The sequence below is a fragment of the Pseudorca crassidens genome, chromosome 21, assembly GCF_039906515.1.
Source record: "Pseudorca crassidens isolate mPseCra1 chromosome 21, mPseCra1.hap1, whole genome shotgun sequence".
NCBI lineage: Eukaryota > Metazoa > Chordata > Mammalia > Artiodactyla > Delphinidae > Pseudorca > Pseudorca crassidens.
Window position 1 is genome coordinate 4,777,466 of NC_090316.1, and position 14,868 is coordinate 4,792,333.

At 40.2% G+C, this 14,868-nt stretch overlaps 1 protein-coding gene across 4 annotated transcripts in view; it reads right to left on the bottom strand.

The window, feature by feature from the left end:
• HOOK3 (hook microtubule tethering protein 3) overlaps window positions 1-14,868 on the bottom strand; it is a 128,656-nt gene that overhangs the window by 110,578 nt on the left and 3,210 nt on the right. For all 4 annotated transcript variants that reach the window (XR_010939477.1, XM_067721445.1, XM_067721446.1 and 1 more), the window contains exon 2: window positions 9,169-9,254. Coding sequence is in view for 3 of the 4 variants with exons in the window: in XM_067721445.1 (XP_067577546.1) it covers window positions 9,169-9,254 (86 nt within the window). In the remaining variant the exon portion in view is untranslated. The remainder of the gene's footprint in view (window positions 1-9,168; window positions 9,255-14,868) is intronic.

Below are 14,868 nucleotides of genomic sequence, written 5' to 3' on the forward strand. Positions count from 1 at the left end.
CAGGTGTACCATAGGTTCACCAAGAATCACAGGTTTTACAGCATAAACAGTCAATTCAAGTTCTTGTTGTCTCACATAGAACATGCCGTGCTCTCCAAAGTGGGTGCTGCTTTGTAAAAATCTTTACAAAGGCTAATGTTAATTTTCTTCAAACCAAGAAGTAGAAAATAGGAAAGAAAATTCTATAAATTTGAGTTTTGATAATATTAAGAGTCACGCTCCCTAAAAACTTAAGGGTCCCCTCAAGAAAATGTTTTCATTTTGTATTTGTTGATATATAGATGTAAAAGGATAAACTACATCTTAAGTGTTTTCAGTGCCTGATCTATTATTAAAAATTACTTCAATGAACAAGAATCTAATCATCCATGGATGTTGTCTGTCCAGTCATTAGACAGTTCAACATAATCAAAATCCTGAAAATATGGGAAAGGAATCTTTGCAATAAATAGTGCAAAAAAAAAGAGACCCTTATATCATACACAAAAAGTAGTAACTGAGAATGCGTCATAGACCTAAATATAAGCATTAGAACTATAATACTTCTGGAGGAAAACAGAGGAGAAAATCTTAGAGACCCTGAGTTTGGTAAAGGTTTCTTAATACAATGTAAAAAAAAAAATGTGAACTTAAAAAAATATATTAAATAATAAGTATTTAATAAGTAAAACTTTTAAAATATTTGCTCTGCAAAAACACTATTAAGAAAATAAAAAGGGAAGCCACAGGCTGGGAGAAAATATTTTAAAACATACATCTGAGAAAGAACTTGTATTTAGAATATATAAAGAACTCTAAATTTAATAAGATGAAAACAATTCAATTAAAAAATAGGAAAAACCCACAAAACACAACGAAGGACACTACATAATGATCAAGGGATCAATCCAAGAAGAAGATATAACAATTGTAAACATTTATACACCCAACAGAGGAGCACCTCAATACATAAGGCAAATGCTAATAGCCATAAAAGGGGAAATCGACAGTAACACAGTAATAGTGGGGGACTTTAACACCCCACTTACACCAACAGATAGATCATCCAGACAGAAAATTAATAAGGAAACACAAGCCTTAAATGACACATTAGACCAATAGACTTAATTAATATCTATAGGACATTCCATCCGAAACCAGCAGAATACACTTTCTCCTCAACTGCACACAGAACATTTTCCAGGATAGATCACATCTTGGGTCACAAACCAAGCCTCGGTAAATTTAAGAAAACTGAAATTGTATCAAGCATTTTTTCCGACAACATTATGAGATTAGAAATCAATACAGGAAAAAAAACTGTACAAAACACAAACACATGGAGGCTAAACAATATGCTACTAAATAACCAAGAAATCACTGAAGAAATCAAAGAAGAAATAAGAAACTAACTAGAAATAAATGACAATGAAAACACAATGACCCAAAGCCTATGGGATGCAGCAAAAGCAATTCTAAGAGGGAAGTTTATAGTAATTCAATCTCACCTCAAGAAACAAGAAAAATCTCAAAAAAACAATCTAATCTTACACCTAAAGGAACCAGAGAAAGAAGAACAAACAAAACCCAAAGTCAGAAGGAAAGAAATCATAAAGATCAGAGCAGAAATAAATGAAAGAGAAACAAAAAAACACTAGCAAAGATCAATAAAACTAAAAGCTGGTTATTTGAGAAGATAAACAAAATTGATAAACCTTTAGCCAGACTCATCAAGAAAAAAAGGTAGAGGACTCAAATCAATAAAATTAGAAGTGAAAAAGGAGAAGTTATAACTGACACCGCAGAAATACAAAGGATCATGAGACTACTACAAGCAACTATATGCCAATAAAATGGACAACCTGGAAGAAATGGACAAATTCTTAGAAAAGTACAAGCTTCCAAGACTGAACCAGGAAGAATTAGAAAATATGAACAGACCAACCACAAGTAATGAAATTGAAACTGTGATTAAAAATTTTCCAACAAACAAAATTCCAGGACCAGATGGCTTCACAGGTGAATTCTATCAAACATTTAGAGAACACCTAACACAGATCCTTCTCAAACTCTTCCAAAAAATTACAAAGGGAGGAACATTCCCAAACTCATTCTACGAGGCCACCATCACCCTGATACCAAAACCAGACAAAGATATCACAGAAAAAGAAAATTACAGGCCAATATCACTGATGAACATAGGCGCAAAAATCCTCAACAAAATACTAGCAAACAGAATCCAACAACACATTAAAAAGATCATACACCATGATCAAGTGGGATTTACCCCAGGGATGCACGGATTCTTTAATATACGCAAATTAATCAATGTGATACACCATATTAACAAGTTGAAGAATAAAAACCATACAATCATGCAGAAAAAGCTTTCGACAAAATTCAGCACCCATTTATGATAAAAACTCTCCAGAAAGTGGACATAGAGGGAACCTACCTCAACATAATAAAGTCCATATACAACAAACCCACAGCCAATATCATCCTCAATGGTGAAAAACTGAAACCATTTCCACTAAGATCAGGAATAAGACAAGGGTGCCCACGCTTGCCACTATTATTTAACATAGCTTTGGAAGTCTTAGCCATGGCAATCAGAGAAGAAAAAGAAATAAAAGGAATCCAAATTGGCAAAGAAGTAAAACTGTCACTGTTTGCGGATCACATGATACTATACATAGAAAATCCTAAAGATGCCACCAGAAAACTACTAGAACTAATCAATGAATTTAGTAAAGTTGCAGGATACAAAATTAATATACGGTAATCTCTTGTATTCCTATACACTAACAATGAAAGATGAGAAAAAGAAATTAAGGAAACAATCCCATTTACCACTGCAACAAAAAGAATAAAATACCTACGAATAAACCTATCTAACGAGGTAAAAGACCTGTACGCAGAAAACTATAAGATACTGATGAAAGAAATCAGAGATGACACAAACGGATGGAGAGATATACCATGTTCTTGGATTGGAAGAATCAATATTGTGAAAATGACTATACTACCCAAAGCAATCTACATATTCAATGCAATCCCTATCAAATTACCAATGGCATTTTTCACAGAACTAGAACAAAAAATTTTACAATTCGTATGGAAACACAAAAGACCTCGAATAGCAAAAGCAATCTTGAGAAACAAAAATGGAGCTGGAAGAATCTGGCTCCCTGACTTCAGACTATACTACAAAGCTAGAGTAATCAAGATAGTATGGTACTGGCACAAAAACAAAATATAGATCAATGGAACAGGATAGAAAGCCCAGAGAAAAACCCACACACGTATGGTCACTTAATCTATGACAAAGGAGGCCAGAATATACAATGGAGCAAAGACAGCCTCTTCAATAAGTGGTGCTGGGAAAACTGGACAGCTACATGTAAAAGAATGAAATTAGAACACCCCCTAACACCATACACAAAAATAAACTCAAAATGGATTAAAGACCTAAATGTAAGGCCAGACACTATAAAACTCTTAGAGGAAAACATAAGCAGAACACTCTTTGACACATATCACAGCAAGATGTTTTTTGACCCACCTCCTAGAGTAATGAGAATAAAAACAGAAATAAACAAATGGGACCTAATTAAAATGTTTTGCACAGCAAAGGAAACCTTAAACAAGACGAAAAGACAACACTCGGAATGGGAGAAAATATTTGCATCTGAAGCAACTGACAAAGGATTAATCTCCAAAATATACAAACAGCTCATGCAGCTAAATATCAAAAAAACAAACAACCCAATCAAAAAATGGGCGGAAAGCCTAAATAGACATTTCTCCAAAGAAGACATACAGATGGCCAACAAACACATGAGAAGTTGCTCAACATCACAAATTATTAGAGAAATGCAAAATCAGAACTACGATGAGGTATCACCTCACACCTCAGAATGGCCATCATCAAAAAATCTACAAACAGTAAATGATGGAGAGGGTGTGGAGAAAAGGGAACCCTCATGCATTGTTGGTGGGAATGTAAATTGATACAGCCACTGTGGAGAACAGTATGGAGATTCCTTAAAAAACTAAGAATAGAACTACCATGTGACCCAGCAATCCCACTACTGGGCATATATCCAAAGAAAACCATAATTCAAAAAGACACATGCACCTCAATGTTCACTGCAGCACTGTTTACAACAGCCAGGACATGGAAACAACCTAAATGTCCATCAACAGAGGAATGGATAAAGAAGATGTGATATATAAATATAACAGAATATTACTCAGCCATAAAAAGGAACAAAATTGGGTCATTTGTAGAGACATGGATGGACCTAGAGACTGTCATACAGAGTGAAGTAAGTCAGAAAGAGAAAAACAAATATCATATATCAAAACATATATGTGGAATCTGAAAAAATTGGTATAGAGGATCTTATTTACAAAGCAGAAATAGAGACACAGATGTATGTTTGGATACCAAGGGGGAAAGGGGGGCGGTGGGATGAATTGGTAGACTGGGATTGACATATATACACTACTGATACTATGTATAAAACAGATAACTAATGAGAACCTACTGTATAGCACAGGGAACTCTATTCAATGCTCTGTGGTGACCTAAATGAGAAGGAAATCCAAAAAAGAGGGGATATATGTATACATATAGCTGATTTACTTTGCTGTACAGTATAAACTAACTTAATATTGTAAAGCAACTATATTCTAATAAAAATAAATAAATAATAGGCAAAAGATTACAGCAAACAGGAGAGGTTGTGGAGAAAGGGAACTCTCCTACACTGTTGTTATAAGCTGGTGCAGCCACCATAGAGAACAGTATTCTAAAAATATCAATAGAACTACCATATGATCCAGCAATCCTACTCCTGGGCATGTATCTGTAGAAAACTCTAATTGGAAAAGATACATGCACTCCAATGCTCACAGCAGCACTATTCACAATAGCCAAGACGTGAAAGCAACCTAAATGTCCATCAACAGATGAATGGATAAAGATGATGTGGTACATACATACAATGGGATATTATTCAGCTGTAAGAAAGAATGAAATAATGTCATTTGCAGTAACACAGATGGACATAGAGACTGTCATACTAAGTGAATTAAGTCAGACAGAGAAAGACAAATACCATATGATGTCACTTATAAGTGGAATCTAAAATATGATACAAATGAACTTATTTACAAAAAAGAAACAGACTCATAGACGTAGAAAACAAATTTATGGTTATCAAAGGGGAAAGGAGGTGAGGGGGGGATAAATTAGGAGATTGATATTAGCAGAGACAAACTACTATGTATATAAACTACAAGGGCCTACTGTATAGCACAAGGAATGATATTCAATATCCTGTGATAAACCATAATGGAAAAGAATATGAAAAAGAATATATATGTATAACTGAATCACTTTGCTGTACAGCAGAAATTAACACATTGTAAATCAAGTATACTTCAATAAAATGTAAGTAAACATAAAAATTTTCAAAATTCCTACATTGATAAATGAAAGAATACACTGTTAACAGTGTATAATGATGCCTTTAGCTAACTGAAATAATACCAACAGCTAAAATTTCTTGTAAGCTCACTACGCTCCAGGTACTCTAAACATATAGGTAGTTTCCCCAACTTACAGATAAGAGAACTGAGGTACAGGAAGGTTATGGGCCCAAGGTCAAGCATCTATTTATTAAGGGACAGCCAAGATTCAAAGGCAGATGTGGCCACAAACTCCTAACCCCACCTGTGCCTCATTGGCTTGACCCAGTGCCCGCGGGTGGGGAAGTGTGCGGACGTGAGCGTGTGGCCACCAGCGTGTGGACACGGTCTGGCCAGCCCCCCCTCAGAGGGCCTCATAGTCCCAGGGATGTCCCAGATCCCAGAGTCATGGTGGGGCACTGGGCTTGCACACCCAGAAATTAAAAACAAACAAAAAAAGATTACAGCAAACAATTCACCAAAGAAGATATATATATGTATGCATATATATATATATATGTATATACAGTAAATGTATATAAATACAAGGAATACAAGAAAAGATTCCCGACATCACTAGTCATTATAGAAATACAAATAAAATCTACAATGAGCACCACTAGACGGCCACTAGAATGGTTATAATAAAAAAGAGCAATCCCAGCAAGTGCTGGTGAGGCCATGGTGCAATTGGAACACTGACACGCTGCTTGTAAAAACATAAATGGTACATCCGCTTTGGAAGCAGTTTGGTAGTTTCTTAAATATTAAACTTACACCTGCCACATGTTGCAGCCATTTCACCCCTAGTTGGAACTTCACCCCAGAGAAATGGCAGCATGTGTCCATACAAAGATGTAGACACTGATGTTCACAGCAGCTCTATTTGTAACAGCCCCAAACTACAACAACCCAGGAGTTCCTCAGCAGCCGACGGATGGATGGATTGTGGTATATCCATACAATGGAATGGGCATGGACTATATTAAGACAGGCAACAACATGAATAAATCTCAAAATTTTATGTTGCATGAAAGAAGCCACACCCTCTCCCTCAAAAAATAAAACATACTGTAAGCCCATTTATGGGCTTAAATGAAGAGATCTGCTATTTCTCTCAGCATCCACACTCTACTGGCTTTCCCTGTGCCTCTCTGGTCCCTCTGCTGGTAGATGTTCTAACCAACAACTAAATGTCAGAGTTCTTCAAGGCTCAGGCTACACACTGTTTTCTTCTTACCCTATACTCTTCCCTGAGTGATTTAATCCACGCTCATGGCTTCAATTAAGAAACACCCAAATTGATATCTCTGGTTTGGACTCTTCTGAATGCTAGCCCTGGGGAGACAACTGCTAACTTAGAAATTTTCACCATTTCTCTGTAGCGCTTGTTATACTAGCAGTTTTGTTTCCTTGGTCATTTAACATCTGCTTTTCCCCAGGTTATAAACTCTCTGAACACAATTACCCTGTGGACTGTGGCTCATCCTTGCATCACCAGTGCTGGATGCAGAGTAGCCGTTCAATAAACATCAAACTGACAAAGGAGGAAGCTTCTGTGAAGCTGTTATTATACAATTATTTAAATAGACAATATAAAACAACATGAATGAATCACACAGACATTATGTTGAGTGAAAGAAGTCAAACACAAAGAGTATAAACTGTATGATTCCACTTATAAGAAGGATGGTGTAGAAATCAGAACCATGGCTATCTTTGAGGCAAGGGGTATTGATTAGGGAGGGGCATGAGGGGGACCATTTGGGGGCTCAAAATGTTATATAGTTCAGTCTGGGCGGCGGTTACATGGATGTGTGTATACATGTGTGCATATACATACAATATATACATACTACACACAAATTAATCACTTCTTTTAGTATGCTTTTCGGTCTACATTATACCACAACAAAATGAAAAAGGAATGCGCTTTGGGAAAAAATGTAAAAAACTAAATATTGATGAGAAATATGCCCACAAGACTTTCGTAAATGAGAATAACCACTCTGCAGAACATAATGCATGTTATGATCCTGATTTGGTAAAATAATATATTCATACAGTCTTTCTTCTGGTTTCTACAATAGAAATCCTACCCAAACTAACAAGCAAAAAATTCATTTAATGACACATACCTGGAAAGCTCACGTAGCTAGGCCCACTTGCCCGCAAATAATTTTTATTAAGAACTGCACTGAAACTCTCTAGACCAGGGGTCCCCAACCCCCTGGCCGTGGACCGCTACCAGCAGGAGGCGAGTGGCAAGCGAGTGAGCGAAGCTGCATCTGCCGCTCCCCATCGCTCCCCATCACCCGCATTACTGCCTGAACCATCGGCCCCATCGCTCGCATTACCGCCTGAACCAACCTCCCCATCACCCGCATTACCGCCGGAACCAACCTCCCCATCGCTCACGTTACGGCCGGAACCAACCTCCCCATCACCCGCGTTACCGCCTGAACCATCCCCCACATCGCTCGCGTTACCGCCTGAATCACCACTCCCCCACCATCCATGGTAAAATTGTCTTCCACGAAACTGGTCCCTGGTGCCAAAACGGCTGGGGACCACTGTTCTAGACCATTCAAAAGCTAAACGTTATTAGGGCACCACTCAAAAGTGTCCACGAAAATCACAAGACCGCTCTTCTCTGTGCTAGAACCCGGGCTGGTCAGTTTCAAGTTAGCCTTCTTGAGCTCTGCCAGAAAGTCTGCATGCCTGTATGTCTGGAGAGATGTAAGGTGCAGAAGAAAGGTACAGCAAGCTATAGTTTTCAAGCATGAACCGCCAGTGTGAAAGGCAGGTAGATTCTCTGAAATGCAGGCATTTGAGAAGCTTCGAGACGGGCAGCTCTACACAGCTCACTGCAAGGGGAGCAACGGCAAGAATCCTTTAGCAATGATACTGATTCTCAATAGAGCTGCAGGGAATCTCAGCAAGTCCCATGTAAGTTCTTTAGTGTCTCAGGCTGACAAGGGCTCAGGGCTTCAAAAGACAGAAGTATCCCCCAAATCACATCAAACTTACTGACATCTTAAATTCACAGGTAATCCTCTATTTGAAAAATTCCTAGGTCAAAAGTTGAAGACAGCCATACAATATCAATTTTACAACTGTTATGTTTTCACCCTGCCTCTAGGTGGAGCTTACACTGTGTGTGTGTGTGTGTGTCCGTCTGTCTGCAGACGGGTGTGGGGGGAAGCAGCAGGTAACAAATAAGCAAGCAAAATACGTGGTATACGATATGGTGTTACCTACTTCTGAGAAGCATACGGAAGGTTAAAAGGGAAACCGAGCACAGGGCATGGCTATCGCTTATTTTCTAGGGGTGGGCAGGGAGGGCCCCGCTGGTAAGACAACGTCTGAGCAGAGCCCTAAAGACAGAGTAAACCTCTCAGATCCTTCTATGATGGCAAAATTTGGACGCTAACAGGAAAATGTCTGCCAAGCTTACACTGAAAACCACAGGAAGAAAGAATTCTGCTGAAACCGTTGGAGTACTGCAGCAATTGCAGCCCTAACTACCCCTGCAGCCGGTCCATCTGTGCCTAAACAAGCACAGGCTGCCGGAACCACCTGTGCTGCTCAGTTCTCGGTCTCCGCCCAACACGTGTTTCATGCGAGCACTGTATTTTTTTGTCCATGTTTTCAATCTAATAAATATCCAGGTATGATAAGATACAAAAAGATAAAGCAATTTATTCTTACATCTTTTGGAGAACCTGGGCCATCACAACCCCATTCGTTAAATCTTCCACGGTCTGGCATGGTGCATCCACATTAAATGTCTGGATCTGGAAAAAGGAAATCAAAAAAAAGGAAAAAAAGATTCCATGGTTAACCATACAGAAGAATTCTTAGACGACTTCTACCTCATCTTGGGAGTTGAATACGTTTTAAAAAGCAGAACACTGTGAAATGTGTTCCCTCACGGGAAGTTTCCCGCAGCTTGCTATTGCAACTTTTTCCTTGTGGTAAAAGAGAGAAGGTGGTGGGCACTGGACGGCTTCCCCGCATTCACCCTCCTCACAGATAATCATCTAAGAAAGTCACGGTACCGTCATCCCCTCTGCCAGTGACTGGCTCATGGGTGCACAGGCAAAGACAATTTGGACCAAACAGATGCAAACAGAGGCTTACTTGGGCTTCCAGGAAAGAAAAGCCAACCTCCCCTTGGTGTGAATAAACATGCTGGTTGCTTCAACTGCCACGAGCAGTCATCTTGTTGACCGTTAGGATGAGGCCAATGCAGTGGATGGCAGAGAAGAGGAACAGAAAGAACGGGGTCCTTGAGGCCAAAAGTGAGCCACTAAACTAAAAATCTTGAGGCCTCCTATTATGTGAGATACATTTCTTCTTTGTGCCTGGCCAAGCTGAGATTTCTTTTACTCAGAACCAAAATATCTTTATACAGATGTAGAAATCACACAGTTAGGTTAGATATTCAGTTCATTTTGATTTTCAATGTATTATGAATCAGAACTAACGTAACATAGCTGAGAATTAGTAGAAATTATTTCTGAGCAAGATAATAATACAGCTGAGCCAGCAATGATTCTACTCAGTAGCACAACCAGGACTTAGAAGGCAATAAATCACTGAGAGTAGATAGACGCAAGCCATGCTCTGCAGTTTATAGGTTGTAAAATGGAGGAGTATGGGAATCAGAAGAAGAGATAAAACAGGGAAGAGAGTAGAACGGGGAAAGACAGGGTTAAAGAAAGAAGCATCGTTGTGCAAAACCTCTCAAGTCACGTTAGGACTTCATCCTCAGAGCAAGGAGAGAAAGCAAAGGATTCTAAGCAGGAGGGTGAGGCCATGAGATCTGCATCGTATAGGGATCACAGCAGCTGCAGTATGAAGAAAGGCTTGCAGGGAATAGGCAGGGAGACCTATGTTAATAGGTTTGTATGTTAACACATGAGGTCAAACTAGGTAATGACAATGGAAACCCAGCAAATAATGGTCAGGGGACCATCTGCCTTCAATACATTTTTACTTACAGGGTTATATTCCTAGAGGTAAATTTGCTGGATCAAAGTGTATGAACGTTTTAAGGTTTTTGATAAATATTGCCAAACTGCCCTGAACAAGTGCTGTAGCAATTTACTAACAGTTGGTGAGCGTCCACTTCTCTGTGCCGTGTCATCTATCAAATCTTTAAAAAAAGAACTATTAACAAGTGCTGTCAGCAGCTTCTTCATATTTTTGACAGTCTTGTGGGTTGAGATGGTTATGGCGGCGGAAACTAAGGAAATGGTCTTAAAGATCACATAGCAGGTGGTTTCTACTTAGGTGTCTACTTGGGAGAGGTAATGAAAAGAGGCCCTTGCAGGCTACCCCCTGACACTAACCTTATGCATGCAGAGGTTCAATATATCCTTAGTAACTGAATAAATGGACCAAATAAACATCATCTGTAGGAAATGATACTGAATTTCACTCCACACTCTCTCCAGTCGCCTCGTCAATAACAATGTAGTTTGAAAAGAAATAAGCACCCATTTTCATTTTACAGTTGCTGAATTCATCTCTTTCTTGTAGGCTTAGAATGAAAAAGACCACAGGTGAGGGCCACACCTCACTCATCTCTTGATCACCAACCTGGCCCGGAACAGCCCTCACTGAACACGCTCTGCATGTAAACTAACTCCATCCCCAGCTTTGCTCCTAATCTGCTGGCTGTGTGACCTTGGATATGCCACTTTACCTCATTTCATGTCAGTTTTTCAATCTAGAAATTGGGAAAAATACCTTATGGAGGGGTGTGTTGCTTAAAGAGAAAATAAATGGACATTATGTATTTGTAAAAGTCTTAAGCAGTAGTTCCCAGACCTGGGTGTACACCCGAATCATGTGGGAAGTTGAAGAAGACTGGGAGTCTATTTTTAACAAGTTCATCAAATAATGCTATGTGGCGGGGCACTGGTTTGGCATTTGGAACCCTCTGATCCAAAGGGTTCTGATCCAAACCCACTACCAAATGTAAAGGATGAAAGATCAGAAAACTGCCTCTGGCCAAGCATAAGGAAAAGCTCAATAAAGCAGGTAATTCAATAATGCAAGTAATTTACTTGTAAGACTCCATCTGTTTCTCTCTTGGGACTTAAAACTATTTTCATTTTGATTTTTTAAATGTGGCTTCCAAACAATTATTTTCTCTGAATTGGCTCTTGAGGTAAATAGTCGCTCATGAAGGCTAGAGGATGTCCACCTCTGCTTTGAGATAAAGGTAAAGCAGATCCCAGAGAAACTCTCTCTATGGAGTTTCCTTTTGAGGCGATAAAAATGTTCTTGGAATTAGACAGTGGTGATGGCTGCGATCATACTACAAAGCACTGAATTGTGCACTTTTAAAAGAACTTTATGGTATGTGTATTTTAATTTTTTAAAAAATCTCTCACCTACCAGTTCTCATAAATTCTGAGTTAAAATCTACAGGGTGTTTCAGGACAGCAGTAAAAAAAATTTTTTTTTTAATGTACTTATTTATTTTTGGCTGTGTTTGGGTCTTCGTTGCTGCACGCAGGGGCTACTCTGTTGTGGTGCGCGGGCTTCTCATTGCGGTGGCTTCTCTTGTTGCAGAGCACGGGCTCTAGGCGTGCAGGCTTCAGTAGTTGTAGCATGCGGGCTCCAGAGTGCAGGCTCAGTAGTTGTGGCTCATGGGCTCTACAGCACAGGCTCAGTAGTTGTGGCTCACAGGCTCTAGAGCATGGGCTCAGGAGTTGTGTGGCGCATGGGCTTAGCTGCTCCGCGGCATGTGGGATCTTTCCGGACCAGGGCTCGAACCCATGTCCCCTGCATTGGCAGGCGGATTCTCAACCACTGCGCCACCAGGGAAGCCCAATAAGTAGAGTAAAATTTAAAGATAATTGCACTTAACCACATTAGGGCGTGACACGCTGCTGGAAGGGTCATAACCTCTCTTTTAATTCCAAGGAGCTCTATTAACACCATCCAACTTCCACCTCACCTTCTCCCACAAAAGCATGAGAAGGGTAATGCATGAGATCATCCGGAATTACTACCTCTAGAGTAGTGATTCTCAACCAGGGGCAATTTTGCTCCCTATGAGACATTTTTAGTTGTAACAACTAAGTGGGTGCTATTGGCATCTAGTAGAGACCAGGATGACAGAGCAGTGCCCAGAACAAAAATGATCCAGCCCAGAATGTCAGTAATGCTAAGGTTAACAAACCTTGCTCTGGAGCAGTGGTTCTCAAAGTGTAGGCCTCAGGCCACTAACAGCGCCACCTGGAAACCTGTTAGAAATGAAGACTACCAGGCCCTAGCTCAGCCCTACTGAATTACAGACTCAGGAACTGGGGCCTAGCAGTCAGCATTTTAACAAGCCCTCCAATTATGCTGATCAATACTAATGCACAGGAAACATTTCTTAGTGTTAAATTGAATGCAATCAAAACATAGGTGAAGTTTCTTGTCCAAAGCTACCCACAGTTAGTAGGAAGCAAAGTCAGGATTTGAACCCAGGTGGTCAAATTTCAGAACCTATACTCTTAACTAACATGTCATATTGGCCCTCAGTTGAAAAAAAAAAAATTAAAGCTTTAAAAAATATACATGCTTTTGTATATCTGATTCCTTTATTCCTCCATTAGAGGACCTAAGAGTTAGGAAGGACAGAGAGAATGGAATGGGGGAGATACCACCCCAAAAATTATACTCTTCCTAATTGTAAACGCCAACATGCCATTTTACAGGCTGTTAAATATGAAAGTTACAAGGATATGTTAATGTTGCTGGGTTTCCCAGAAGAAATGTACTGAACCTGTGTGGTCATGATTCTTGCTCCACTTAGCTTCTTGCCATTAGTTGGCGGCATTCCAGATTCTTTCTGGTTTTTCAGTCTCTTAAACCTAGGAAAGAGCAATCTTTCCACGTACCATTCAAGAAATTAGGCTTGACAGGTGTAATAGGTAGGGCAGATTTTTGCGTCCGGAGGCTCAGCGGCCATGGCTCACAGGCCCAGCCGCTCTGCGGCATGTGGGATCTTCCCGGACCGAGGCACAAACCTGTGTCCCCTGCATCGGCAGGCGGACTCTCAACCACTGTGCCACCCGGGAAGCCCTAGGGCAGATTTTTCCTAACAGGTAAGAGTACATTTTGACTCAGAGGGTGGGGAGAGAGGTTAAGAGTGGAAACTTTCCAGCACACCCTGCTGAACTTTCTTACTGCATAAACTTTGATTCGGAATTTAAGCTTAAACCATCTTCCCTTGGTAGGATGATACTTTGTCTCTTAACAAGCATTCCTCTTTCAACAAAAATGGGGAACATTTGGTTCTTGGGCTAGTAACCTTTCTGATACAATAGCAATTTATCCAGCATTTGGGACACTGAGATGTTCCACAGAAATGAATTCTGCATAAGTGGCTAATAGGCATCCCTCTAAGTGCCTGAGTTGTTATTTTAACCATTTCTGGTGGAAGAACTTCTAATATGTACTATATACCTCTGATCTCAAACTAAATGCTGTGTAGTGAAAATAAACTTTTATTTGATATTCAGGATCATAATTATGATCTTCGGTAACTGAATGTGGAGGCTCTTGATGTATACAAGGCTGTCAGCTCAAAGACTGCCCAGGCTGAACCTTCACCTCTCTGGTCTTCTCTGTCACTGACAGCTGCCTGCATTTTGCTGAATGTGGCAGTTACCTTCTCACTGGCTGTGTGCAAAGAAACTGCACAACCAAGTTGGCTAGAACTTTATGCAAAACAAATTATTCTAAATGGGGGTCCTTTCTTAGGAATGTATAGGATACATTTTCCCCCCTTACTTTTGGTTTTGGAATTGTGTTCAGCATTCATCTGGCCTTCAGCTATGAGGGGAGCTACTAGAGTGAATGCACATTTTCAGCTACCACAGACACGTTCCACATGAACATTTATTCTGCTTTTCTTTTTTAAGTATTAAAAAACATGTATTCTTGAACAGTGATTTGGATGGAAGTAGTATTCTGAGAAACTTTTTTTTTTAAGGATAATGAAGCTATTTTAGTATTATTTAAAATAAGAACAATCTTTAAACCGTATGAAGTGGGCAATAGGGGAGAAGCACGCCTTCCTGAGAAGGGTCCTCCGAGAAGGGTCTTCTCAGGGGCAAAGGCAGCAAGGGTGGGTGGGCAGGAGAGAGTGCAGGCCTGGACGTCAGCGGTGCTTCCTCGGGGCAGGCTCTGCAGGTAGGAGAGGTGGCTCTGGGGCTTGGCAGCTCCTGGCTGTAGTGGAGGGAGCTGGCCTGGCGGCCCGTGCCAGTGACTCTGGCAGGGGTAGGGCAGGGGTCAGCTGGGTAAAAGAAATGTGGGTTTGAGTGTCAGGAGGAGGTGGCCTTGGCTCTCAGGACTCAAGGGGGACGTCAGGCTGCAGGAGGCCCAGGCCCGGGAGTGCTG